The 27,423-nt window shown below is 45.3% G+C and overlaps 1 protein-coding gene across 2 annotated transcripts in view; it reads left to right on the top strand.

Moving 5' to 3' along the window:
* PRDM16 (PR/SET domain 16) overlaps window positions 1-27,423 on the top strand; it is a 291,370-nt gene that overhangs the window by 132,559 nt on the left and 131,388 nt on the right. For both annotated transcript variants that reach the window (XM_017744088.1, XM_017744089.1), the window contains exon 3: window positions 14,106-14,156. In XM_017744088.1, coding sequence (XP_017599577.1) covers window positions 14,106-14,156 — 51 coding nt within the window. The remainder of the gene's footprint in view (window positions 1-14,105; window positions 14,157-27,423) is intronic.

Below are 27,423 nucleotides of genomic sequence, written 5' to 3' on the forward strand. Positions count from 1 at the left end.
CGCACGCGGGAATGTCCAAGCGCCTTCTCTGGAGCCTCACCTTTGGCAGGTGCTGTCCCTGTGAGGAGCACTGTCCTTACCAGGCTCTGACACTCCCACAGGGGACATTTAATAAAAAAAAAAGAGAAGGGCTTGAGGGGTTTTGTCCCTTTTTCTCCTGAGCTGATGGCCCAAAATAATGTTCTGATGACCCCAAGCTGTTTGAGAGTTGACTTTTAAGACTCGTAACTGCTTGGCCAGGTTTGAGCCTGGCTCACTGTGCTCTGCATCCTCAAGTTCATTATCTGATAGAAATACTGCTTTAATATTTGCCCTTTCCACTCCTGCTCTGGGCTGTGGGACACTTGCTGGGGTTCCTCTCTGAAGCTGGGCACATTTCAGTGTTTCCCAGATTCCTTCCAAATTCAGAAAGCAGGATGGAGGTGGGACACAGCAAATGCAGGACCAGGAGCTGGATTCCACTGATCCCTGTGGGTCCTTCCAACTCAGGGAATTCTATGATTTTATGAAATGTGAAATAGATAAATCTCTCCAGAGCTGCAGGAGTTTTGTTTTGCTTTTTTTATCTCCCTCGAGTGTTTGTTTTTAGCCCTGTTCTGGTGGAGAGGACAGTTACACTGCTGCGAGATAAGCCAGGCTTCAAAGTCTGAATGGATGTGAGTGTAATTCTGAGCTTACTGGGGTCAAAGGTGCTTCCATCTGAGCAGGACTGACAGCCTTGTGGTTAAGTTTAGGTCTAAGGAGCTCGAAACTCAATTTCTAAATGCCAGAGCCTGGGTGATTTGGGACCTCACTTAATTTCTCATCTCATTCTGGTCTGTTGAAATTGGGATAGGAATCCTTCTCTTTTTCCATGCTTGCTGTTTCTCTTGCCCTTATTTCACAAGGTCTCTCAGGCAGAATCATCTTCCTGTTTTACATCTCAGTTGGGCTTTTGTCCTGGTGCTCCTGATAAAAAAATGCTGGGAAACTTGGTCAGGCATTGCCTGGGAAGTTCAGCCATGAGGTTTTCCACCAAGGAGCTTCCCCAGGGCTTGGAAATGTCAGATGTGAGCAATAAGGGAGAAAAATGGAGAAAATTGGAGTTTCTCAAATTCAAAGTCAGAGGCTCATCAGCAATGATTTTCTTTTCCCCATGGAAATGGTGGGGTTGTTTACTGAGGTTCTCTAAATCTGCCTGCTGGAAGAGCAGCACATGAAGAGAATTATAATTTTCTCATGCTAATTTCTGGCGTTTCCCAAAACAAGCATGGCTCGCTGAGGCTGCACCCAGGTTTGAGCTGAATTTGCTTTTTGGAGCAGACTGAGCCACCCTGTGCTGTGCTTTGGAGAACCAGTGGAAGGTGCTCCTGGCTTCCCCAGCCACAAAAGGCATTTCTCCAGGGGAATGATCCGATAAAGGTCACCCCGTGGCACCACAAAAAAAGCCTTGTTTGTGAAGCAGCTGCTGATTATCATTGGGGAGCAAATGGCTTTGAATTTTATAGCTCCTGTTATCTGAAACTAATAAAAACACAATGCAGTGACGAGCCGAAGGTCATCTCATCTCATCTCATCTCTGCTGAGGTGGGGAGTGCTCAGCAGAGCTCCAGATTATGCACAGGTTTTGTCTAATGCAGTCTGTAAATGCAAGTTTGGGAATGAGGGATGTAAATCAAGGGTGTCTCCTGTCCTTCCACACTTCAAAGTTTTCATTTCCTAATTTTCCCTTTTGCTTCCCAAGCTCCACTCTCCAGGAGATAACAAAAACCAAGACATTCCCACCTCGATCTGGTGCCATTTTGGTTCACCCAGCACTGGAGTGGTCGTGAGCCACTTCTGGAAAATCAGATTTAATAGAAAATCCATGGAAACAATCCAAAGGCTCACCCACCTTGCAGGGAAGCTGTTGTGCCAAGTGCAACGTAAAGAGACAGCAATAAATCACCCTGCTCTGCACCTCAAATAGATAATCAATTTAATTGAAAGCATCAATAATCATAGTTTGACATTTATTACCCTCTGGATGTTTTATCTTTTAGGCAGGGGACAGCGGGGCAATGATGGATGCCAGTTCTGCCATGGAACACAATTATGTGGTGCAAGGAAAAGGGGTTTTATATTCTGCTAAAAAAAAAAAGCGAAGCAGTTGAATTCATATTCAAGCAGAGTGCAGGAAATCTGTGAGGAGCAAATGCATGGAACTCTCATCCCTGGAACCTGAATGCTGCTCTTGTGGCTCGTGAGACAGTGTTGCAAATGCTGCTTGGTGTGCTCTTTTTAAGTGATTTAGGACAGAAAATCTACAGGGCCAGGTGTCCCTCTACAGAATATAGAGAATACACAGAACACCAGCTTTTATTTTCACATGTGCACAAGCAAAAACCAAAAGTGAGGCCAGGAGGCCGGATTGTTCCTTCTTTGGCTGTATCTTACGGTTTTTGCTCACCTGCTCAGGTCACTGTGCATCCTCAAAGGTGGAAAATAGTGTGGAAGTTACACAGATTGTCTGGACAGAGGCTCTGAGAGCCAAAAAGGGGATGGAAATGTTCCTTTTCACCTGCAGAAATGTTTCCATACCTGCAGGACAACATCCAGGGCAGTGCCTGGATTAAACAAAGCAGTGAAGGCGAGTGCTGGGTGAGGAAAGCCCGTGGCTGTGCTCACACATCCTGGAAAGCTGCCAGGAATGTGAAAACCCCAAACTCCTGAAGGGGAGCCTTACGGAGCAAGTTCTTCCAAAAAAACCCCAAAGAGTTGTCTGTATCAGTTTGAATCAGGTGCTTCTTATGCATCAGTCAAAGCAGGTATTTCACCTTTTATTTTCAGTTGTTTTGGGTTTTCGACAGCTCGGACTTTCAGAGTGAATTAAACCTTTAGTACTTGCACCAAGCAATAGATTCTGCACATGCTGTAAAGTTCTTTTTACACTTCCCCCATCCCAGGAGGCTCAGGGTGTTGAGGAAGACAAGACCCAAGTTTATGAGAATGTTCAAGTGCTGTTATGTTATTCCCACAAAGCAGCAGCTTCCTCGATGGCACACTGAGATTATTTGGCGAGCCAGGATCTCTTAACTCCGCTCACATCAGTGATTATTTACTTTGAGCTGGCAGTTACAAAAATGCTTTACTTCATTAAACCCTCTTCAGTGGCTTAAATACATTTTGTTTCCAGCAGCTGGGTACATTATGGACATTTCTTTGTCTATGATCTATTGGTGGTAGTTTGGAAGATGTAAACATTTGTGCTATTTGGCAAGATGGTTGTGGAGCCATCTTATAACCTCAATGTTCCTCTTGGCACGAGATTAAAAACTCCTTGTAATCAATGCTCGGGGCTGGATCTCCCAAGATTTTGCTCAGAACTTGCTTGGAGTGTTGGGTAACAATACAGGCTGTGTGTGCTCTTCAAAACCTTGCATGAAAAGAAAAAGTCCTTTTTTTTTTTTTCCCCTTCTGGTGCTGTTCTGAAGAAGCCCCAAATGTAGAGCCCAGTTTCATTCCAACAGCAAATAATTGGAGTTACTAAGGATAATCATGGATTTTTTTTTTTTAATCTCTTGGCCATTTTGGCACACTTCAGGCAAACCTTGTGCAGAGATTCCAGAATTGGCTTCCAGGGCCAGAAGTGATTTATCTCCAGGACAGTGGGTGATACAGAGGAGCTGTTGAGGCGCCCCTGAGAACAGCTGAGGAAGATTCACCCATGTTTAGTGCTTCCCTGGTGCTGTTTTGGAAGAGGGAAGCAGCAGGTTTGAGTTTCTGGGGGGGATGTCTCCCACCTCATCTGTCAGGAATACACTGCCTGGAAAGGGGTGGAAGAGATGCCCGTGGCATCTGCAGTGCAAGGAATCCTAATGAGCTAAAATCTCCACATTCCCTCATCTCAGGAGTTCTCGAGGGGCTCAGTGCATCCTTCACTTCTAATCAGGGGGTTCCAGTCACCCAGAAAACCCAAGGAGAAAAAAAAAAAACAAAACCTTATTTCCATTTGGACTCCCTGAATTCCTGTCTCAAGAAAATGCCTTGAAATTGCCACCCACTCTCTGTCTGTCTGATTAAATAAAATATTGACCTTTTCCAAGCACAATATTATCATTCCAAGCATAATATTATCCAGTCCTGTCTGAGACTGTTTCTACAGCTCTTAAAAGGGAGCTCACCTGGCAGCCCTATCAATTCAGATAAAACAGCTCAGTGTGCCTTCCCAATAAAAAGCTGATTGTGTCTGAAGCTGGGCCACGGAATAATTCCCCATTAACTTTTCTTTCTAGAGAGCATCATTTGCTCAATATCACCTCAAAATAAAGGGAGGCAAAGTGCTGTTCTGTCCCTCTCTTGCTCTCTTTGCTTGCTCAGAGTGTAGTACGGGGAGTTCCTCTCCAAGTTCACTTTCCACCTCAGAGTAAGTCCTTACTCCATCGCTGAGCAGCTTCAGGGCAAGGGGCAGAGTGTGGCACACACAACAGCCACTCTCCTTGAAGAGACAGGAAATTACGATGCAGGAATGGATATTGGGGGGTGGGGTGAGAACCTTGAAATGTCCTTTAGGGAAATTCCTGTTTTCCTTCCTTTTCTCTTCCTCCCAAAAATTTTCCCCCGTTTGTGCTGTCATTCCTTCAGGGAGCTCCTGCTTTAGCTGGCTTGCAAGTCACAGGTTAAATGGACTTCTTAAAATTTGGGAAAGCCTCGTTGTGGTGTTTTGGGATTTTTTTGCTCCATGAAATGTTTTAATTTGGGGGGTTTTTATCCCTCCAAAATTCCATCTAGCTGTCCATACAGCTATTCCATAAAGCTGTTCCTTGTGGTTAACATGGAAAAGAAACACCCCAGCACAGGGAATTCCCCTCCTGCTGAGAGCCCAGGCTCTTCAGATGCGCAGTTTTTAGGTTTTTTGCTAAATTAAATGAGAGTTAAGTGATGTAAAGTTCCCTCAAGGCCCCTGTGAGAGGCTTCTGTGGTGGCTGCACTGGTCACTGCCTTCGTTTCCTTTCAGGAAAGCTCATCCTTATGAAGGAGCCCGGAATATCCGCACCTTTCCCCAAAAACAAACGGCACTCGAGCACCTCCACAGCAGCCTCATGTTTCTCTTCCAGCTCCTGGCTTTAATGGGCCATTTTTCTTCCTGCTTCACCCTGCCTGGTGATGACCTTGTCATGTTAAAGTGACAGTGAGGTTATCCTGCTGATGGGTATCAAGCTGACATTTCCCATCCTTTCTGTCGGGGTGCCAGGCAGGGATGCATTCCCAGCCAGCCCGGCCTCCCCTGGGCCAGGCCCTTGCACTCCTGCCTCTCCCAGCTCAGGCAGAGAAGCCAGGCTGCCAAATGAGACAGTGCATTTCCCACTCCAGACTCTGGGAATTGCTGGGAATGCTGCACGCTGGCTTGATTTCCCTCCAAGTGTGATTAATGACCCCGACCGCCGCGGGCACTTCGCTCCGGTGCGCGGCTGGGGTTACACCGGGGGCTGTTACTGGGCTGAAACTGGGGAGCAGCTCTAGAGCTGCTGTTTCCTGGGGGTTGGCAAATTCTGTGTGGAAATTCAGGGATTTGCAAGCTGGTTTTTATGTTTGTGTTTGTGATTTGACATGTGGGGCACTGGAACACTCTGAGTGAGCTCGGGGAAGTTGTGCAATGCTGGGGCAGAGGCAGGACTTGGCTTCTGAACCAAGATACTTCTGATTGACCCTTTGGATGTGGTAAAACAATTCATAATTCTTATCAGCCTTTGGAGGCTGTGAGGAAGAGAATGAAATGAGGTCACTTTTCTCTGTTCTTTCTCAAAATTTAGCTGCCTGATGATCACATTTAAGTAGGGATGGAGGCTGTCATTCAGTACAGGGTGGTGGGAGAAGCCAGAGCCAGCTGCTCTGTGTCTTGAGACCTGAAGAAGAAAATATTTTCCCTTGGAACATCTAATGCCAGTCCTTCTCCTTGGCACCTGTTTGCCAGGAGGGATGGAAGTGCTGAGGTTTCCTCCTCCCTTGATATTGGTGCCAATCAAAGCATCAGTGGCAATGCCTTGTCTGTGATGAAAGGGATTTTGTAAGAAAAGAGCAATAACGTTGATGTTGTCACAAAGGGTTGAAGGTGCTGCAGCTCTGCCTCTCCGAAGGGAGAAGAGAGTTTCTGGAAAGGACATTCCAACAGAACTGAGAGTCCCCACAGAGACACCAAGAATGAGACCTTGGGTGAACTTGGAGATCTTTTCCAACCAAAATGATTCTGTGATGAGCAGAACCTCACCCAAATGGAAGCATCGGTGACTGAGGGTCAAATCACGAATGATCCCAGGGACTGGATGGCGTCGGTGCTGAATCCATCCCATGTCCCTTTGAGGGCATTCCGAGACCCCTTGCTCACACCAGCTGTGACTGGACACCCAGGTCCGAGTGCACCGAGCTGCCTGTTCATGGATTTATCTGCCACTGCCTGTCCTGGGTGGAAAAGCTGCAATTTAAGGTGAGCTATGAGCTCCTCAGCCGAGCCCAGAGGTGCCCATCCGTCAGCCCCCGCGCGCCAGCGCTGCCACTGCGGGATGATGCACGGCCCCTCTTCATTTACTTATGATTATTACTGATCACCTGAACAAAGTGGGGATCAATAGATGAACCACGGGGGAAGTTCGTTTACATTATTCTGTCAATACCAAGGTCATTTTTATAACTAAAAAGGGTCGAGGGCAAAAGATGGATGGCTCGTGGATGAATTTAGCCATCCAATCCATTTACATCCCCACAAACAGCCCGGCTTTATCTGTTAACCAAAACATTGCACTTCACTCCTCAAGATGATTTTTTGCTGGGATAATAAATAGCTCTGGCTACATTAAGTGACTGTGCAATGTGGGCCCATGGCAGACAGAATTTAGAGCTGATGACCTTAAACTTCCACTCTACTGCTGTTTTCTCTGTGGTTACAGTGAAGATGTGGCTGCTTGTGTCCAAGAATCTTGTGTTTTATTTCATTTATTTAGCTCAACAGTCTGTGCCAGGCAAGTTTCATGTTGGAGAGGAACAAATTGAGTAAATCAGACACAACTTAAAACATACAACTTCTGTTTTAATCCTCAGACTGCACACACTGCTCGGTGTGGGTAGTGTCTCTTTCATCTTTCCAGAATTCAGTTTTATAATGGGATTTCTCTATAGGAGGAAGGAAAGTGGAGGTAATACTTGTAAAGGGATTTTTAAAAGAAAAGCATAATTAATTTAAACTTTTTTTCTCATGTGTACTGTTACAGGTTTCTTCTCTGGGAGAAAGTGAGCAAAATACCAGACTTGGAGGTTTGTGCTGCTAACTGGGACTTGCTCTGCTTTCAGGGGTCCCTGTCTGTTGCCAAAGGGGGTGCAGTGGGGATGTGTTTACTGTGTAAATGTTTCATCTCCGCTCCTGGGTCCTTAAAAACCTCATTCATAGAATCCCAGGATGGTTTGGTTTGGAAGGAACCTTAAATCTCCTTTCTTTCCACCCCCACCATGGGCAGGGACACCTCCATGAGCCAAGGTTGCTCAGAGCTTCATCCTTCAACACTTCCAGGGATGGGGCAATTCTGATTATTGGTAAAAGCTGGTTTTTTTTGAGTGATGGTCACGAAGAGATGGTTGTAAAGATGGTGTTGGATTGCTGGGATGGAGAAGAAGAGCAGCCAGAGGTTCCACGTGGAGCCATAGGAAAGGGAAAGGCATCTCCAGCTGGATCCATGGGCCAGCACTGAATGAACTCCACTTGCTTTTAGCAAAACTGCCAAACTATCAAGTGAGTTTCTCATGCTCATTAACACTGGACTTTAAGAACCCGATAAGAATGCAATATAAAATCAAAGAGCCCCTAAAGACTGCGAGATTATATTTAATACTCTCCTATCACCAGGCCCTGAGTGCTTGGCAGGAGAAACGGTGACATTTCCTAATCAGTCCCCTCTCGTATTTGTCTTGGCTGGAAGTCTCCAGTCCTCAGCTCATTGAAGTCACGGCAAATTCTCTCCATTAGATCCTGTTTGACTTCCTGGTAGCTGCAGTTAACTCGATCCCAATGGCATGGAGGAGTTATGTCTTTAAAAATCAGCGATAAAAGTTGTGATAGCGGGTATGGAAATCACAGGTTTATGTTCTTTCTCCAAGTCTTTGTTCTTAAACATTCATTTTTCTTCGCATTATCTCCCCCTGGCATTTCCCTGAAGTTTGGTCTGTGGGTACAAACACATTATTTCATACTAAAGGATGATTTAGGATGTTCCTTTCTTTTCAAGCCCATTTGGGATAACCTGTCCTAAGTCACCTCTGCAAACTGCATTTTGTTCTCCTGGGATTTGGAGAACAGGGAGGATTCCTCTGTAAAGCCATGCAGGACACGAGCAAGTACAGAGGTGCTCCCTGCAGCAGATTTCCAGAAATTTTGGGCCGTGGATCCCTCCTAATTCCACACATTTTTCCTGCAGCACCGTTCCACCTTTTTGCCCAGGCTCCCAGCTGAAAAATAAATGGTTATAAAATGGTCTGTGGAGTGGCAGGGCTCTGCAGGCTGTTCCTGGGCCACAAACCACAGCTTGGCTGCTCCCCAGTGTTCCCAATTGTGCTGGGGTTGCCCTTAGCACTGAATGGTTGGTTTATTCTTTCCACTCTTTTCAGCCCGGGGTTTGTTCCTTGCCAGTCAGAGCTGTGCTCTTCGTCCTCCTTCCCTCACCAGCAAGGAGAGGAAATTCTTCCCCTCAGAGAAGAGCTTTCCTCCCTTCCCTCTTAATTCCAGGCACATTCACTTCAAATTCCCAAGGCAGGATATTGAAAATTTCCTCGAGTTAATAGGGCTCACAGATTTGCTTACGATAGAAAAAGGGAAGATTTTGGTAAATTGTTGGCCAGAAAACGCTATAAAACCCCTGTATTTTAACAATATGGCTGCAAGACCAAATTTTTAAGTGCTGGAATGGTTTTCTGTGGGCTTCTTCCATGTCTGGTTGCACGTCGGTGCTGTGATGTGGCTCTGTGGGTTGTTGGCTGCTGCATTCGAATGTATATTTATATATATATATTTATATATGTGTGAGGATCTTGGAGAAGAGAAGCTTTGGGGTGACCTAATTGGGGTCTTGCAGTACCTGAAGGGATCCCACAGGAAAGTTGGAGACTGTTTACAAGGGCCCGGAGAGACAGGACAAGGGGGAATGGCTTCAAACTGAAAGAGGGGAAATTTAGGTGGGATATTGGGAAGAAATTCCTCCCTGGGAGGGTGGGGAGGCCCTGGCACAGGGTGGAAGGTGTCCCTGCCATGGCAGGGGGAGAACAAAATGATCTTTAAGGTTCCTTCCAACCCAAACCCATCTGGGACCGTATGATAATGGATATAAAGTTGTAAAGAATCTCTTCCCCATGGAATAGCTGCCATGGGTTTTGGTGCTCTGTGCCTGGGCTGGGTCCCACAAGGTCCTTTGTGCTCCTGGCCTATGGCCAGAAGAGCACTTACACATGGAAACCCTCCTGGTTCTATTCATTTCACTGATACTTCTTGCCTAAATACCTGACTGGGCCGGGGCCAGCCCACTCAGGAGTTGGCAGGATAAAACTTTTAAGGGAATAATTAATGGGAATTATGAAGAACAAGACTTGTAGCTTAATAACAGCGTTGTCTCCTGAGCTGGGGGGGAACTGAGGTGCAGGGAGGAGGTGACGTGTGTGAGCACTCGAGCTGCTGGACAGGAGAGGTGCCTGCAGTGGTGTCCAAACGATTTTACCTGCTCAGAAACCATGTCCTGGAGGTGGTGGGTGCTGGTTGGGGTTGGAATGAACTCTGCCAGGTTGTAGGGGTGCTGTGCTGCTCCAGATGTTGCTCAGTACCACACCTGTGTGTAAGAACTCTGGACAAAGGGTGGGACTGTTGGAGTGTCCTGTGCAGGGCCACAAGCTTGGATGACCCTTGTGGGTCCTTCCAGCTCAGGACATTCTGTGATTTTCTGACCTGAGACATTTTTTGGAGCCACAACAAGCTGGCTGGAAGGAGCTGTTTGCTCTGCGGGTCGTGCCGTTCCTGTGTCCATGCAGACAACGGGGCCATCACGTCACAGCCAAGCAGAGTGAGTCTGCCATTAACCCAACTATGAACAGCACAAAGCAGGCACAGCAGGGCCAGAGCCTCTGCTTTCACCTGAAGTGTTCATGTGAACTTGTTTGCAGGTAAGCATCACAGGCCCTTGGCTAATTTAAGGCAAAAGAAGCATTTTTCTAGTTCTTGTTCTGACCCAGCTGCGTGGTGGTCCCAGAAGAAGAGGCAGGTTTGAGATGGTGCAGGTGGCACAGCCCAGGTTCCAGAGCTGGAAGTGATGACCCCAGTGTGCTTGGGGAGGGCCAATGCCAAGGGCAGGTGCCCAGGCAGTGGGTGAAACCTTGAAGTGCTCACTTAGCTTTGAGCATCACTGATGCCATCAGTGGCCTACGGAGCTTTTACTGAAAAATCAGGTGATCATAAAGACCCAGTTACTGAAGAGAGTGCTGTCATCTGCCTCCTGACTTCTGTGCAATTACTGGGCATTCTCTCCTTCCAACTCTGAACAGATGTAGAAATATCTGTTTAAAATCCAGACTCACAGAGATCCAGCAGGGGCAGGCTCAGGTCTGTCATCTTCGCCCCCAGAGTTTGCTGACCACACCATGCTTTGCTGAACGCATCAGGCTGTGCCTATTGAAGTTTGGGTTGGGGGCTTTTTCCCCCCTAAATGACAGTTTATCTGAGCTGGGGGAATGAATGGATAACGTTACTATTTACATAAGCTCATTGTGATCTGTCTCGGTAATGTAATCAAATTAGGGTTAACTGCAGCTGGAGAATGCCAGCTTGTAAACTGTTTTTCAAAAAGAATCACATGGTGTTCCCTGACATGTTTAGTATACATTCGGGGGGCTTTGCAAAAATTCTAGCACATCCCTAACTGGTGGAACTGAGGCAGGATCCTGTTGCCACCAATTCCCTGAGCCCAGGGAAGGAAGGGCGGGGAAATCCCTCACTGGTGGGGCAGATCCATCTCCAGCCCAGCCCTAAGGCACAGGCTCTCCTGACGTGGCTGCTGCTGACATGTTGTCTTTCTCCTGGCTAAAATCAACAGATCAGTTGATAGGAAAAGCATGTGGTGTAAATTTTGAGCACATTTAGGAACATCTGTGTTAAGTGCAGGAGTGCAGCCCACTGCACACGTCGAGCTCTATATTTAGTCTCGCGGCACTCGCATGAGATGAAGCCTAGCCTGAGCTAAAATTACCCAATGAGCAGATTTTCAAAGTATCTTTTGTTATTTTTTCTTAATAAACATCATATCTGGGACTTGCTTTGCCTGGTTCTCCCTCTGCTCTCTAATGGGGAGGTGCCATGGACATCCCAGTGTTGCATCATCCCCCTTCCCACATGCCGTGGAGAGTGGAATCCCGGGATGGGCTCTGCTCCAGGGCACCTGGTGTGGCTGTTGATTGATGTCTGGTGAGACAGGTGTCACCAGACAGTGTTTATTCCACACTGGGAACGCACCAGGACGATTTTGAGGTGCTCTCCTCCACCCAGGAAGGTTTCTGGAGGTTCGTTCGGAGCCCTGGCAGGGTTTGGGCAAGGGGAGGTTTGGAATTCTGGCCTCTGCTCCTACACAGAGACTCCAGCAGTGCCAAGCTGCCAACCTGCTCAGCTGGAGCAGGAAAATGGGACATTCAGGACACTGGGCTGTGGGACATATCCAGGCCAATGCAGATGGTCTGTGGTGGAGCTTAGGCCCACACTGTATTTTGGACATCTTTTTTTTAAACCACGTGTAAAGTAAGGATGAAATATTTAATCTAAACCAGTTCCTACTCTCCCCCTTCTGCTAAAATGCCTTTTCACCCATAGAATCACAGAACTGTGAAGGCTGGAAAAGACCTTTAAGATCATCAAGTCAGTGCAGCACCACCACCATGTTCACCATTAATTGTCCATGTTCTGACAGTTTGAGTGCGGAGATGGTTCCATCGAAATCAAAATTCTTCATGATATTGAGGTTTTTGTCCCCCAGAAGTTCTGTAATAGATGGAAACTCAAATATCAAAAATCAGCCATTTTCAAATATTCCGAACGAGCAGCAAGATCTTACAGAGGATTTTCTGCAAAATCGCCGTTTTGGAATGTGGATGAAATATTTTCACAGAAATTCTGTTCTCTAAGAACTTCAAAATTCAGGATCTGCAATGAACTGAAAGGCAAAAAAAAAAAAAGGTTTGAGAGAAGGAACTTGCCCCTTGAGCACAGCTCTGTCCAAACCAACAAAAGGAAGCTTGTGTTGGCATCTCGATTCCGACTCAGGAATTCCTGACTCTTAAGCCTGTTTATACAGGGCTCCACCACAGCCCAATTTGCACTTCATTGGAGTTTTCTTTCCCCTCCATGTTTATGGTGCTGCTGGACGGGCGGATTACCCACTCTGCCTGCACACACTTCTCCAATTGTGTCCAAAGGCTTTTTGCACTTAATAATTACAGGCAAGTGTCTTCATTTGGAGGCAGCTGCGTCCCGTGGATGTTTTGGAGTCGTTTTGCATTTCTGTTTCAGCTCTGAAAGTTTCATGGCCTAATTCTCCAAAGGTTTTGGGGGTTGCTGGTTCCTGGTGAGAGCACTGGGAGCAGTCAGCATTCCCTGGAAGCTCCGTGACATCCAGGCCAGGCAGGATGGGTGTTTAACTCCAGTCATTCAAGGGGATGTCAGGGTGCTCCAGGGTCGGAACACAGAATTTTATGGCTCTGGGATTTGCCTCTTGATCCTATTTGCTCTCAGCTGCTTTGGAAACCGCAGTTTCAACGTCCATTAGAGCTGGTGTAAAGCACGGAATGGTTTGGGGTTCTTCCCATGGAAACACAGCCCCTTGTTAGTGCAGCTGAGCTGGAGATTTGGCAACGGGCTGGGAATCTGTAAATCAGTCGATCTCACCTGGGCATGGCCAAAGGGGGCCAAGAACTTCATGCCAAACCCTCAGCTGCTGAAGTGCAATGAAGCCTCTCCTCTCTTTCCTTTCCTTTCCTTTCCTTTCCTTTCCTTTCCTTTCCTTTCCTTTCCTTTCCTTTCCTTTCCTTTCCTTTCCTTTCCTTTCCTTTCCTTTCCTTTCCTTTCCTTTCCTTTCCTTTCCTTTCCTTTCCTTTCCTTTCCTTTCCTTTCCTTTCCTTTCCTTTCCTTTCCTTTCCTTTCCTTTCCTTTCCTTTCCTTTCCTTTCCTTTCCTTTCCTTTCCTTTCCTTTCCTTTCCTTTCCTTTCCTTTCCTTTCCTTTCCTTTCCTTTCCTTTCCTTTCCTTTCCTTTCCTTTCCTTTCCTTTCCTTTCCTTTCCTTTCCTTTCCTTTCCTTTCCTTTCCTTTCCTTTCCTTTCCTTTCCTTTCCTTTCCTCTTCCCTTCCCTTCCCTTCTTTGCTTGCATATTCATCTCTGTCCCTTGGAGGTTTTTCCTGCTCTTTGGCAGCCCAATCACCTCCCCCTGGCCCGGGATCCCCGAGCACCCTGCCCCACCCTGTCCTCAGGGGTCTGTTTGACCTCAGCCATCCCGGATCCCCCCCCCCGGGCGCCGGGAGCCGCTGGAATTCCCGGCGTAGGCCGCTCGATCAGCTCCGTTCCCTGTGTGTTTACCCTGGTGGGGTATCCAGGGTGATGCAAAGTTGAGGTACTTGACCTCCCGAATGTCCGCTGACCTGGAGCTAATCTGAGGTGGAGCACAGCAGCGATTTAATGACTTGTTCCACCACACCTCGGCTGGAGGGGGAATTAAGGAGCTCCCAGAGCAGCTGATGGAGCGCTGGGGGGCCGGAGCATCCCCTGCTCCAGAGGGATTCCCTCCCCCAGAGCCTGAGGATCCCTGTTCCCTTGGTGCCCGTGTTGTCCACACCTGCCTTGTGGGAGAGAAACCTGTCCTTGTCTGCCAGGTCTGAGGGAATTATTCACAGAAGCGACACAAAATCTTAAAATCTAACAGCTGTGGTAAAAACTGTTGAGAGTTTTGGCCATTATTATCAATAATTTAATATTAATTCTTCCTCCTCCTTCATCATCGTAACAACAGCAAGAATAATCTCTATTATTTTATAACATTCTTAGTTGCAACTCAACTCAATTTTCTTTCTGTTCTGTTTTCTCCTCAGCAAATACTGACTGATCCCGAGGTGACCTCCCAGGAGGGCAGTATAAAAAAGGTAGGACATGGCTCAGTCTTCTGGGAGTTGTTTTATTCCCTGGCTTGGACACTCTTCCCTCACTTTTGAACCAAGGTGTCGATGGCAATAACGTCGTAAAAGTTTTCCAGTGTTTGCTGTTGCTTTTTTGGATTAAGTGCTGTGGTTCTGTTGGCGTATTTTTCTGTCTTTTTGTGATTCCAGTCATTATGAAAGAGAAAATAATAGTTTGAGGTGTTCCTTGATTCTGCTACAACACAAACAGCTGCTGGGCCAAAGCGAGAAACCTCATTTACCTTTTTTCCAGTAAAAGAAAATGTTGGTCCTTTGTTAAAAGTGCTAAATTTTTGGAGGTTGCTTCAGCATGTAAATGTGGCTAATGTGAAGTCCAAGGGAAAAGGAGCAGGTCTGTGCTTTTCATCACATTGTGGGGCTCGAGCTGTAACAGTGACCAGATAAAATGTGTTCCACACTCAGCCCAGCTGCACAAATGTCCTCACTGGAGCTGGGAGGCAGCCTCAGCATGGCAAATTTGGGTAGCCAGGCTGCTGTTTGGGTTGGGGTTGCTCTCAGAAGCACTAAAATGAGATTTTGTTGGTTAACAGCTCTGCTAATTAAAACGTTACAAGTCAGGTTTGATTAGAGCCTCTCAACAGCTGGAGCTTGTGTGTCCTCATGGAAATAAGGAGCTGGTTGTGACTCCTTTTATATGGAATTGTCTTACAAAGGATGTTCACAGTCCTGCTGATGAAGTTTTTGAATTCTCTGAGGTTGGACCTTGCCACAGCTGCCTTTGCTGCTCTTCCTTCGGGCGAGCGCCGATGCTGCTTCTCTGCTCTGAAAGATGAAAGGAATCCCTTGCTTCCCTCTGCCGAACAGAGGGAAATGCAATCCTTGCCAGGCTCCACAGTCAGGCTGGGAAAAGGGATTTAGACACTTGTCCAGTATGGCCTGTTCTGTTCTTACCACGATAAAAAAGAAAAAAGCAGGTTTCATTTTCGAGGCTCCCAAGAGGAAACACCCTCTGAGCGCGCCGTGACCTCGCCAGGGACCTGTGGCACCAGGGCTGAACTTTTTACCTTGGGCACCTCCATAACTCATGGGGTGTCTGTCCCTGCCTCTGTGGGATCCTTTTGTCTGGACAGACGTGGTGACAAGGTGGCAGGTTCTTATTATCCCCCCACACTTCTCACAAGGACGGAGGGAATTCTCCAGGGCCCAGCTATTTCTTATTCAGTCTTTAATTATGATATCACAAATGAACTCTCCATCCCCACCTCCAGGATCTGCATTACCCCAAAGAGAGCAGGAGTTGTGTGAAACAGGGAAACACGAGACTGGCAGTTTTATATGCTCAATCCATGGGTTTATATTTAAACTTTGTGCTTTTATTTCAAGGGAGATTGTTACAAAAAACTGCAGGTCTTTGAAAAGTGCCGTGTCCTTAAATATTTCCCCGTGCAGCAGGTATAAAACTGGACAATTATGATATTTGACAAGGGGGGAAGGCCTGGCCTTCCACTTGTGTCTTTTAAATGCATTGTAGAGAAGCACTAGTGGGAGTTTATGAGGTGATAAATTTATTGAAGGATGGGCAGTAGGGTTTTACAGCTGGGGTAAAGGAGGTCAGAGCAGTAAGGTAAAGAGTTCAAGTCTAAACTTTATGGCTTGTGAAAAGACTACTGCGAGACAGCTTTTCAGTCAGGAGAAAATGAAAACTAAAGAATGAGAAATCACTCTGGACAATTTTTGTAGGATCTCTCAATTGTTTGGAAGTAGCACTCTGGCATTTGGCTCCGGTGGCACAAAACCCTCTTGGGAGCAGATTTCCTTTTCCAGCCTCTCTAAATCATTCAGTTGTCATATCCCTGAAGACACAATAGTTGAGATTTGACTCCAATTTATTCCTATTCCTTCAGAGATGAGTTGGTGGCAAATGTAACTGTAGTGGGTGGCCTGATTTAAACTGGGAGGGGAGGAAATCGGAGCTGCGGAGGCCATAATTTCAGTGCCTCCTTTGACTGCTGCATCACAGATTCAGAATTGGGCACTAACAAGGACTAGAAAGAGCAAAAAACAAAATCTGGGATGCAGAGAAAAATCCATAAAACCAGGAAAAAGCTGGGAAGGGAAGGTGATGGCAGTGAGAGGTGCAGGGAGACGTGCAGGAAGCAATCTCTGCTTAAAACTGATGCCAGAACTCTCTCTGCTATTAAGCTCCCAGGAAAAAAATGCTCTTTTACATAACTTCAATGAACTGAAAGGCAGTGAAAAGTCTGAAGATGCAGCACAGCAGAGCCTGTGGCTTGGAGCTCTTCTTTGGCTTGGAGCACAAAGAATAAGCATTTCCCACTATATCCAGTATTTTTCAGTTCGTGTATCTGGTAGAAAAAAACAGGCTCTTCTTTGGCTTGGAGCACAAAGAATAAGTATTTCCCACTATATCCAGTATTTTTCAGTTCGTGTTACTGTTATTTCTGCTGGGACCACTAACCCCACAAAGCTGATTTCTTTGTTAGAGGTGGTCTGACAGGAATAATTCATTGTCATTAAAGGAGCCATATCCAGGATCATTTTCCATATCTGTGCAGCTCCATGGACTGAAATTGGTGTATTCCTAACGAGCTTGTATCACCTTTGCTTGCTGATATTTAGTTTAATTCAGACAAATACACATGAGCTCCTCATCCTGTTGGTTTAATTTTAAATCACCAGTGGTGGAAGCAATACTAAAACAGGAGAGTCACTTATTTTGGTTATTTTAGTGACCTGAATGCAGACACTCAGAGACAAAACCATGAGTTATACCTGTGGGTTTATTGTCCCCTGCTCCCAAAAGTCTTTTTCCCAGCCCATGTCCCTGCACTCTGTTTATTTTCCTTAGAGAGCAGCTCAGTGTCCTCTCCCTCTGAATTTTCCAAGCTTCCCCACTGCATTTAATAAGTCTGTTTATTTTCCTTAGAGAGCAGCTCAGTGTGAATTTTCCAAGCTTCCCCACTGCATTTAATAAACGGAACAAACAGCTCGTTGTCATTGTCACCGTCCCCGTGTTCATTTTGCTTTAACTCTGAGCTGAAGGATTTCCCCTTCCTCCAGCAGGAAGCAAGGCCTGTGTCCATTACACGCCATATTTTTTTCCCCAAGTAGATGCATTTCTCTCCCCTCCAAGGGTCACTTTGGATGAGGGCTCCAGAATGCTGGGGAAGGATTCTCTGTGTGTGCAGAGCTCCCAGCCAAGCTCCCTGGGTCGGGTTGTTTTTCTGACCGTGGTGACAAGGGACCTCAGGGACTTCTCTCTTCAGTAGACTCTCTATTTAGTTTCTGTTTACTTAGAGGGAATAGCCTGAGGGGCTACTGGAGAGAAAACATCTGTGGGAGATAATCTATAGAGTTATCTATCTATCACTCTTGTCGACCCTGTCTCCCCTGAGAGCAAGCTGAGAGACTTGTAATAAAAAGGCATCGCTGAAGAGGCTTTAGGGACAAATAAAGAGACATGTTAAGGGCCAGCTGAAAAAGGATAGAAGACATTATTAAAGCTCAATAGCCGTCTTATCAAAATCCAATAGGATAGGCATTTGGCAAAAGGCTTTAAATTTATTCTTTGACTTTCTGGAGAGCTTGAATTTATCCATTAACAAGAATGTGCTGCGCGGGGAGCGGGAGATGCTATCGGCTTCAAAAGGGTTGGATTCAATCTGGCATTGTGCAAAACACAACAAAAACTGAAGACAAAACCAATTTCCCCCCCCTCCTTTTCTGGCCTCATTCCTACATTGCCAGATATTAGAAGCTGTAAATATAATGCTGATGAGGCTGCAAAATAAAAGCAATTTAAGCAGTTTATTCTGCACTCACAAATCACACTGATTTTTATTTTTTTTTAAATAAAGTTAATTTTAGAAAACTGGGTGTGATTAGAAATTCTGGTCCCTTAGAAAAGCATCAAGTAGCAACCAAGAAACCCAGGTATGAGGAAAGCTTTCAGCTCTAAAGCAAAAGTAAAACCCCAACGAGTGTTTTGCTGCTGCAGATGCGAGGTGGGATGGGGCCATAAATCTCCCCGGGTTTATTATTATATCCAAAATGCTACAGGTCACAGGAACCATCTGATACTTCAGGAGCACATTGTTCGCACAGGGATGATTGATTGATAATTATGATAATTTGCAAAATGATTATTTGGGTATTATGGCCGCGGCTCGTCCCGCCGGGTCGCTGTGAAGACATTTTCTATATCACGGGGCCGTCAGGAATGGCCTCTGGCAAGGAGGGATGTGGAGAGGTCTGGCCGGGCTCTCCCGGCGGGATCTGCGGGGCTGATGAATGATGACCCAGAGGAGTAAGAAATCAGACTTCAATAAGCAGTCAGGAAGGTAGTTAGGGACGAGCAAGGGAACTGTTCACTGTCTTTTGTGCAGCAATTATTGGGCAGGCCAAACCCCCCCAAGGCCTGAGCGGGGGCTGGCAGCGCATTGTGCACCCTGAGAGAGCAAAGCGGGGAGCTGAACCCGGCCTGCTCCAAGCTGCTGCCCTTGCAGCACAAATTGCACGTGCCTTTCTGCACTTAACGGGGATCTATCATCCCCAGCTCATGGAAGGTGTCCTACAACTCTCAGGGAAGATTTAAGCCCACAGTTTGCAAGGATTTTTCTTCATTTTCCTGTACGTTGGAGAATTGCCCCCCTCCATCCTCATCCTGGAGGAGAATTTACACAGAGCTGGGGGTTAAAGATGCTCCACAACCCCAGAACAATCCCAGATATCAGAGCTAAAGCCCCGTTTCTCCGGGGCTGCTGCCTCACTGTTACTATTTCAGAAAGAGCTTTAATTTGCTTGTTTTATAGGTTGTATCTTTATGAAATAAAGGTATATTTAGCGGCCACAAACAGAGGCAGCTTTGAGTTGATTTTTATAATCTTTTCCTGAATAGACTTGCGTCATTCCAATAAGCCCTGGACAAAAGAGTGGACAGTTGTCTGAGAGTCTTTTTTATAACATTTCTCTCTTTCTATTGTTAGAGGGCTGGTAATAAAAGAACCAGGAGTCCATTAATTCAGTGAATGAACATATAGTAAAGTCAGTTCCCTCTTGAGAACAATAATGTTGCGGTCAGCTTAGGTTTCCATGGAAACTAAGTACTTCTAAGAAGTTTGCATCCTTGATTTTGCTGAAATGAAGCATGTAAAGTAAAAAAAAGGTGTAAAGCTGGCATGGAAAAGTCGGCAAAGGACCCGATGGTTAAATTATTTCGCAGGAATAACACTGTATGTTGAATTTCTGTGATACAGATGTTTGGGCTTGGTTGTTTAGTGAGTGTGGGTATGAGAAATGGCTCCACAAAGAGATCTCGGGGGGGGTTGAGCCCATAAATCAGGCCAAGTTAGGAGGACTTGCAGTGGTTAAGTTTGCTCTCTCCATATCTCCAGAATGCTGAGGCAGCCCCAGGCACACGCACGGCACAAGGTGGAACAGTGGCAGTCCCAGGGCTCCCACAACTCCAGGCTATGAAGTGGTTAATGCCAATCTCCCATTTCTCTGCAGCAAAGAATGTGGATTTTGGATACGACGTGAACGCCTCACGCAGTTTTAAATGAGATCTCTTTGTGAGAGAGTTGGTTCTTCTCCTCCTCCCTCCGGTGCAAACCCCGGAGCTGTGATGTCGAGCTGCTCTCCAGCACTGATTTATCACCTGCTGTCTGATTTCCCTGGATTGCTGGGGCTGAGGAGGTGTCCAAAATGTGCTGCACGCACAGCTCAGGTGACACACGGCTCCAGCGAGCAGCATCCTCGGGTAAAAGTGTCCCTGAACTCCAGGAGCAGACTTAGGAGAGGTCACCTTGTCCTCATGATGCATTTCAAGCCCAGACACACAGGCTTTGAGTTAGAAACTGCATTTTTGTGGAGATGAGGAGGCAGGAGGCTGCTCCCTTGGCAAAATAAATGATTTAGACTCCTTCCCTGTGAGGGTGGGGAGGCCCTGGCACAGGGTGCCCAGAGAAGCTGTGGCTGCCCCTGGATCCCTGGCAGTGTCCAAGGCCAGGTTGGACGGGGCTTGGAGCAGCCTGGGGTGCTGGAAGGTGTCCCTGCCCGTGGCAGGGGGTGGAATGGGATGATCTTTAAGGTCCAACCCAAACCATTCCATGGTTCTGTGATCAGGGCACAAAGGAGACTCATTAAGACATTTTGCTGATTAACCACTTATGCTGATAACACATGCAAATTCGAGATTCATAAACTTTTTATAACCAAGAGCTTCCTAAAGAGTGTGAAACCCTCACGTGCCAGTCCCTGCTCCCTTTGCTTGGGGTTTGTGGGAACGCTCACAAACGCACATTGAGCAGTTCCAACACAAATTACCTGTTTAAACATAAAGTAAAGAGTTAAATTAACAGTTTTAACACTTCTCTCCCAATCCTCCTTTTCTCTCTGTGTCTGTGGAACTCATGTCAGTGCTCCCCTGCTCAAAGCCACGTGCACTGTCACACATGAAATGCCGACACTCGACATTCGTGTTTGCCCGCTCGCATCCGAAGAGTTTTTAATTGTCTGCACCCCTTGGAGCACAGGCTCCTTCTCCCTGCTAAGCCAGGTGAGGGGCTGGCATTTCCACCCCGCCAGTGAAACAATATTCTGGATGATTAGGAGGCATTACAGCCCCGGCTCAGTTTGAAAATGCCAGAATGCCCCAGAGATCCCCATGAATCTGCTGCCAGCCGGCCCCTGTCAGGGCTGAAGGCAGCACTGTCTGGAGCCCAAAATCAACTTCAGGAAGGTCATGTGAAAGAAAATCCTCAGTCATCAGGAAGCCCTTGGCCCCGTGGCCTTTCTGACATTTTCTGACAAACCTTAAATCACCAGAGTAGACAAAACATCACAAATTTTGGAATGATGGCCTGTGGGATTTCGGGGCTGTGTGGTAACTGGGAAGGTAACACCCCCCGCGCCTCCCCTCCCTCTGCTCTGCAATTCCTCCTCAGATCCTGAGCTGAGTGTGCCACGAGGTTTTGCTGGAATTAGGTCCTGGAATCAGGTCTGGATTTGGAGCCACCCCTGGGGTGGGGTGGGAGCTGATCCAGCAGCAGAGGCAGGACCTGCCCTGTGCCAGCTCCAGATCTTTACATGGAGCAGGGAATATCCCTCAGTGTGGGAGGAGGGATCCTGCTCCGGGGGGAATCAGGAGTCGGGATTTATTGGGTGGTCCCACACCTTAGAGAGGCCAGATGGTTCCGTGAGCATACCCTGGGATCCTGAGGGCTGTGCAGGATTGGGTTAATCCCATCATAAGGAGAATTTGGATCAGGCAGGAGCCTCTTGGAGCTCGCTGGATAAATGGGAAAACCTGGACAGCAGCTGGGGAGGGAGCAAAGGGGATGTGGGGGTGAGTAACCACCAGCCTGACTTAAAGTTGGGTCCAGCCCCGATGGTGCTGCTGTAAAAATGAAAGCCAGTGGAAAATAATTAAATATAAATATACATAACATAACACAATCAGAAAATGCTTTTTGTTGCGTTTTTTATTTTTCTTTTTCATACCTTGCTCTAGAAATAAACCAAGGTTCTGCTGAGCAGTGAAGGTGGGACTGTTGTCGCACACACCTTGCAGGACCACAGTGTATTTTGATGTGTTTTGATTTTTAGATTCTACAAGATTTCTATGAGATAATAAAATATGTGTTCTGGGGGGAAAAAAAAAACAAAACCAACCAAATTTATTTTTCGTGGGACAGTTTGGGAAGAAAAATATAGAAAAGTAATCACAAGAAGTCAGCTCCTCTGTGATGTTCAGTGGTGCCTTCCCTCTGGAAGTTTCAGCATGGAAATTTCAGCAACGCTCTGTAAACATGCATATAAATATATAAAATATATATATATAATAGTAATAGTAGCAGCAGGAGGAGTCCAAATGAGGTGCTTCAATCCTTTCTTGGCTAACCCAAGCGATTCATTTGTTTTATTACTTTTTTCCCCTCCTTATTTTAGCCTGTAACATGGAATAGAGAGCAGAAACACCGAAAGCTGGGGAATAGATTAGAAACTCATTTATAAACTTCAGAGGAAGTTTTCCTCTTGCTCAACGCGGCCTTGCAAGTAACTGAAATTAAGAAATCTTCTGTCATGTGGAGGCATCCTCTCTGCTAATCTTCTGGAGTTAGCTGATTATTTTAGGGATTTGTTGCCATGAATTCTGGCCTTGGGCAGGGGAGGCGAGTTTGCTGCCCAGCGTTTTTCCAGCTCATTAATAACTGCTGCAGAGATAGCTCTGCACTGCTGCTGTCAGGACATCTCAGACCCTGCTCAGTGCAATAATTCCTTCTGTTCCAGAAGAAAAAAAAACACAAGGCCTGAAGGAACTGCTTCTCTGAATTTCCACTGGAATTTCAGTCTTAAGTTTCAGCTCCTCTCCCCCAGAGCGTTGGTTCTTCCTCACAGAAAGTCTGGGAAAACTCTGGAAATTTGTGTCAGTGCTGCTGCCTCAAGGTAGTTTTTAGGACAGTGCTGAATTCTTCTTTACTTAAGTATTCAATTTAAAAATGACTCAAGAGGAATTTTCATTTCTTGAATGTTTGCCCTTCCAATTACTTATATTTATAGGTAAAACCAGGAAAGTCTTGACTTGCATTGTTCATCTCTTCCCTTAATACCTGGTTCCGTTTTTTCCCTCTTTCTGTAGCTCTGCCCAGAAATAAGCTGGACTTTTCTCCTGGTTATCTTGGCAAATCCAAGCAGTCTCTTGCTCAGCTCCTGCTGCCATGAAATGGAGATTAATCACTCTCCTTGTCACGGGAATCTTAAAAAAGGTGAATCCTGGAAAACTTCTGTGCTGAGGCCAGGGTTGCCACGTGAATCCATGCACAGGGAAACACAACCAGCTGGACACTCAGCTCTGTCTGGGCTTGGGATGCTCCCCACACTGACCTCATTCCTTTTTTCTGCCTGGGTGTCTCTTTTCCACCCAAATTCCTGTAGGAAACGGAGCTCTGGAGCAATCCTGGAGGTTATTTCCCTGGTTTCCTGCAATCCCAAGCAGGAAGGATGTGCAATTTTTCCTAGGGAGGCTGTGCTGTCCCCAAGTGAGATCCTTCCTCTCAGCTTTGTGTCTGCTGATGACTAGAACATGTCCTCGGAGCTCCAACGTCAATTTATTCCTGGCAGTTTATATTTGCCAGTCCTTTTGCCAACAAAAACTTGGAATTGGATTGGTGTCCCACCCTCCATTCCAGGTCTGCTGCTCACCATATGCTAGTTGGCTCTTTGCTCTGATGGCCTTTCCTGCAGACCCCAGAGCATCTCCTGCTAAAAATGGGTACAGACTGGGCACTCCCAGAGTAGGAAATGTGGGATTTAAATCATGCTCATTTTTCTGCTGCATCAGAGCTGTCCAACCATCCAGCAAATCCCATCCTCATCCAGGAGCTGGGTTGGCTTTAGGCAAAACACTTCATGTCCAGCTGGTGTTCACACAGCCCAATAATCCATTTGCTATTTAAAGCATTTAATTCCAAGAAAAGACACCACCAGGGTCAGTTGTGGCCATTTTAAATCGTATTATCCTGATAGCACGATTTTCTCCAAGGAAGGAAGTCAGAAAAATGAGATTTATTGTGTGACCCTGGTGTGTGTCCACATTACTGCTGAGCCCAGAGCAAGGCTTTGACCACTTGCAATATGAATATTTGTGTTCTGGTGACTTCGGAGTGCTACGGGGAAAAATGGCCATGAAAGCAGAATATTCTGAGATGATTTTCAATGGTCCTTTTTGCTCCATGATAGGAAGGTCAGCAAACGAGCTGCTGATGGATGTCAGGGTTTGCAGCCGTGTTTGGTTTGGAAACTCACTCTGAAGTCTGGATGCATCTCTGAAATCCGTCAGAACCCCTTTGGTCTGAAAAACATCCATGAAAACCTTGCACATGCCTTTATTTTTTTTTTTTTCTTTCATAGATTTCTTCTAATTCCTCAAACTAACTGGGCTGGAAATACCCAAGGAATAGATTTTCTTGTTGCATTTTCTCTGTCCTGTTTGGAATGCCAGGGAAAGCCTGGAAGTGTTGGAAGCTTGTGCACAGAAATGATGAGAAAAGAAACTAATGGAGTTTTTCTTTGAAAGTTCAGAAGTCCTTTAGAGCTGGAGAAGGCTTTGAGTGTATTTTGCTTCTTGCAGAGGAGTAGAATTCAAGAGAAAGGACTTTTTTTTAATATATCTACATGGATTTGGTGTCCACAAAGCACAACCACAAATTGATTGGCATAATGAGCAGATTTTAGGCTTTTAAGAGGGAGAGGGGATTTTCCAGCTGCCTTGCTCAGCTCTGTGGTAAAATTATTATTTAGCATCAGTCAGAAAACCTGCTGGACTCTGGGTAGGACACAAACTCTGCTGATCTCACTGACCTCCTGTATCTCTGCTGTTCCCTCAGTCTTGTTCTTCTTGTGCTCCTTTTCTGTGATGCTGAAATGTGTCAGGCTGGATTAGAACAGCTGTGTGTTTGGTGCCTCTCTCTCCCGTTTGAGGATAACCAAAGCTCTCTCTCTGTATTTACACAGTCAGGATTTACCTTTGTAGCAGCCTCATTCCCCCATCCCTGCGTTGTTTTCAGTCCCATAAAACAGCTCACCTGAGTTCTCTGTGCTTGCCCAGGGCTCCCCCCTTTCAAACATCAAATATTTGTTTGCTTTTTCTTTAAATATCAATGAATAACCATTTCCTTAAAAAAATAAAAAAGAAAAAGAGTAAGAAAAAACTGCTGAGCATCTCAATTCACTGTTCTGCTGTTGTGAAACTACAAAGCTAACGTGGTGGCAGAGGGAAACCCTCTTTCAAAGGCACAGAAATCCTTGAAATAAATTAATTCCATCTGATTTTGTGTAAAATTTCTCCGAGACAAGGAGGTGTCATGCTGTAAAAGAAGCAGCTGAAATTCATACTCTGCATTATGGGTCGCTCATCTGTGTCACACATCTGTCAGAACAAGACCAGGAGGAACCAGCCTTGTAGCAAGAAAGGTTTGGGGTGGATGCTGAGAAAAACGAGAGCCTGGAATAGCTGAGAAGCCGAGCGGGCTCTCTGGGGAGGAGATCAAACACCTGCCACTGCAGGCTCTGAAGAGGCTCAGCCAAATACCTGCCAGGCTGGCCTGGATATCCACAATCCTGCATGAGAATGAGGGGGAGCCGGGATCACTTCCCCAGCTCCCTTGCAGGCACACGGGTTTTCATGGTGCTCCTAAGTTTATCGTGTTGATCAGTGTGAAAGGCGGCCGAGGAGGCAGGAGCCCCACTGTCCTTTCATTCCGCACGTGCAGCCCGGAGCACACGGGATAAAAACGCGAGCTGGGGGCACGGAAGGCTTTTCTTCTCGTTTTAGACTCCTTTTGCTTCCCTTTCATGGTGCCTGGGAAGTGTCGTGCTCTTTGTGTTCAGTTTTCCTTATCAGCCGAATGTTTTTCTCTGTTTTCAAGTGGATTTGGTGCTCAGGAGAGCTGGCAAGTTGAGAGCAAGGTGATCTGAGGGGCTGAAAGTCCTGAAGTCCCACGTAGCTGAGTTTTCCAGCATGGAAACCAGTTGATCCAGATTCTAAAACGTGTGTTTATACACACCTGGATAAGAGGAAAGCAGAGGAAAAGGAAGGAAAGGAAGGAAGGAAAGGAAAGAAAGGGAGAAATGGAGAAAGAAAGAGAAAAGAAAGAAAGAAAGAAAGAAAGAAAGAAAGAAAGAAAGAAAGAAAGAAAGAAAGAAAGAAAGAAAGAAAGAAAGAAAGAAAGAAAGAAAGAAAGAAAGAAAGAAAGAAAGAAAGAAAGAAAGAAAGAAAGAAAGAAAGAAAGAAAGAAAGAAAGAAAGAAAGAAAGAAAGAAAGAAAGAAAGAAAGAAAGAAAGAAAGAAAGAAAGAAAGAAAGAAAGAAAGAAAGAAAGAAAGAAAGAAAGAAAGAAAGAAAGAAAGAAAGAAAGAAAGAAAGAAAGAAAGAAAGAAAGAAAGAAAGAAAGAAAGAAAGAAAGAAAGAAAGAAAGAAAGAAAGAAAGAAAGAAAGAAAGAAAGAAAGAAAGAAAGAAAGAAAGAAAGAAAGAAAGAAAGAAAGAAAGAAAGAAAGAAAGAAAGAAAGAAAGAAAGAAAGAAAGAAAGAAAGAAAGAAAGAAAGAAAGAAAGAAAGAAAGAAAGAAAGAAAGAAAGAAAGAAAGAAAGAAAGAAAGAAAGAAAGAAAGAAAGAAAGAAAGAAAGAAAGAAAGAAAGAAAGAAAGAAAGAAAGAAAGAAAGAAAGAAAGAAAGAAAGAAAGAAAGAAAGAAAGAAAGAAAGAAAGAAAGAAAGAAAGAAAGAAAGAAAGAAAGAAAGAAAGAAAGAAAGAAAGAAAGAAAGAAAGAAAGAAAGAAAGAAAGAAAGAAAGAAAGAAAGAAAGAAAGAAAGAAAGAAAGAAAGAAAGAAAGAAAGAAAGAAAGAAAGAAAGAAAGAAAGAAAGAAAGAAAGAAAGAAAGAAAGAAAGAAAGAAAGAAAGAAAGAAAGAAAGAAAGAAAGAAAGAAAGAAAGAAAGAAAGAAAGAAAGAAAGAAAGAAAGAAAGAAAGAAAGAAAGAAAGAAAGAAAGAAAGAAAGAAAGAAAGAAAGAAAGAAAGAAAGAAAGAAAGAAAGAAAGAAAGAAAGAAAGAAAGAAAGAAAGAAAGAAAGAAAGAAAGAAAGAAAGAAAGAAAGAAAGAAAGAAAGAAAGAAAGAAAGAAAGAAAGAAAGAAAGAAAGAAAGAAAGAAAGAAAGAAAGAAAGAAAGAAAGAAAGAAAGAAAGAAAGAAAGAAAGAAAGAAAGAAAGAAAGAAAGAAAGAAAGAAAGAAAGAAAGAAAGAAAGAAAGAAAGAAAGAAAGAAAGAAAGAAAGAAAGAAAGAAAGAAAGAAAGAAAGAAAGAAAGAAAGAAAGAAAGAAAGAAAGAAAGAAAGAAAGAAAGAAAGAAAGAAAGTAGAAGTCCTAGTACTTGGAACTGTAAGCCAGAGTTCTGAATGAATAGATTAAGTTAAAACCAGGATGATAGAATATGTGATTGCAGCTGCAAGGGAATGCTGGAATGCTCAGTGCTTTCATAAAGAAGATTTAAGGTGTCGAAGCATTTTTGTGTTGGAGCGTGGCAGTTCTTTGTCCTTGCGGCTGACATTGCTGAGTTTCTATGTATCGTTGCACTGGGTGGAAACATCCTTTAACTGCCAGACAGCACTTACCGATAAGGCACCAATTAATAACGTTGATTTGAAAAGCCCGAGAATAGGTGAGAAAGCAAAGTCCTTCGGTAAGTCATATTTGCACAGCATTAAGA

This window comes from Corvus brachyrhynchos, unplaced genomic scaffold, assembly GCF_000691975.1.
Source record: "Corvus brachyrhynchos isolate BGI_N302 unplaced genomic scaffold, ASM69197v1 scaffold68, whole genome shotgun sequence".
NCBI lineage: Eukaryota > Metazoa > Chordata > Aves > Passeriformes > Corvidae > Corvus > Corvus brachyrhynchos.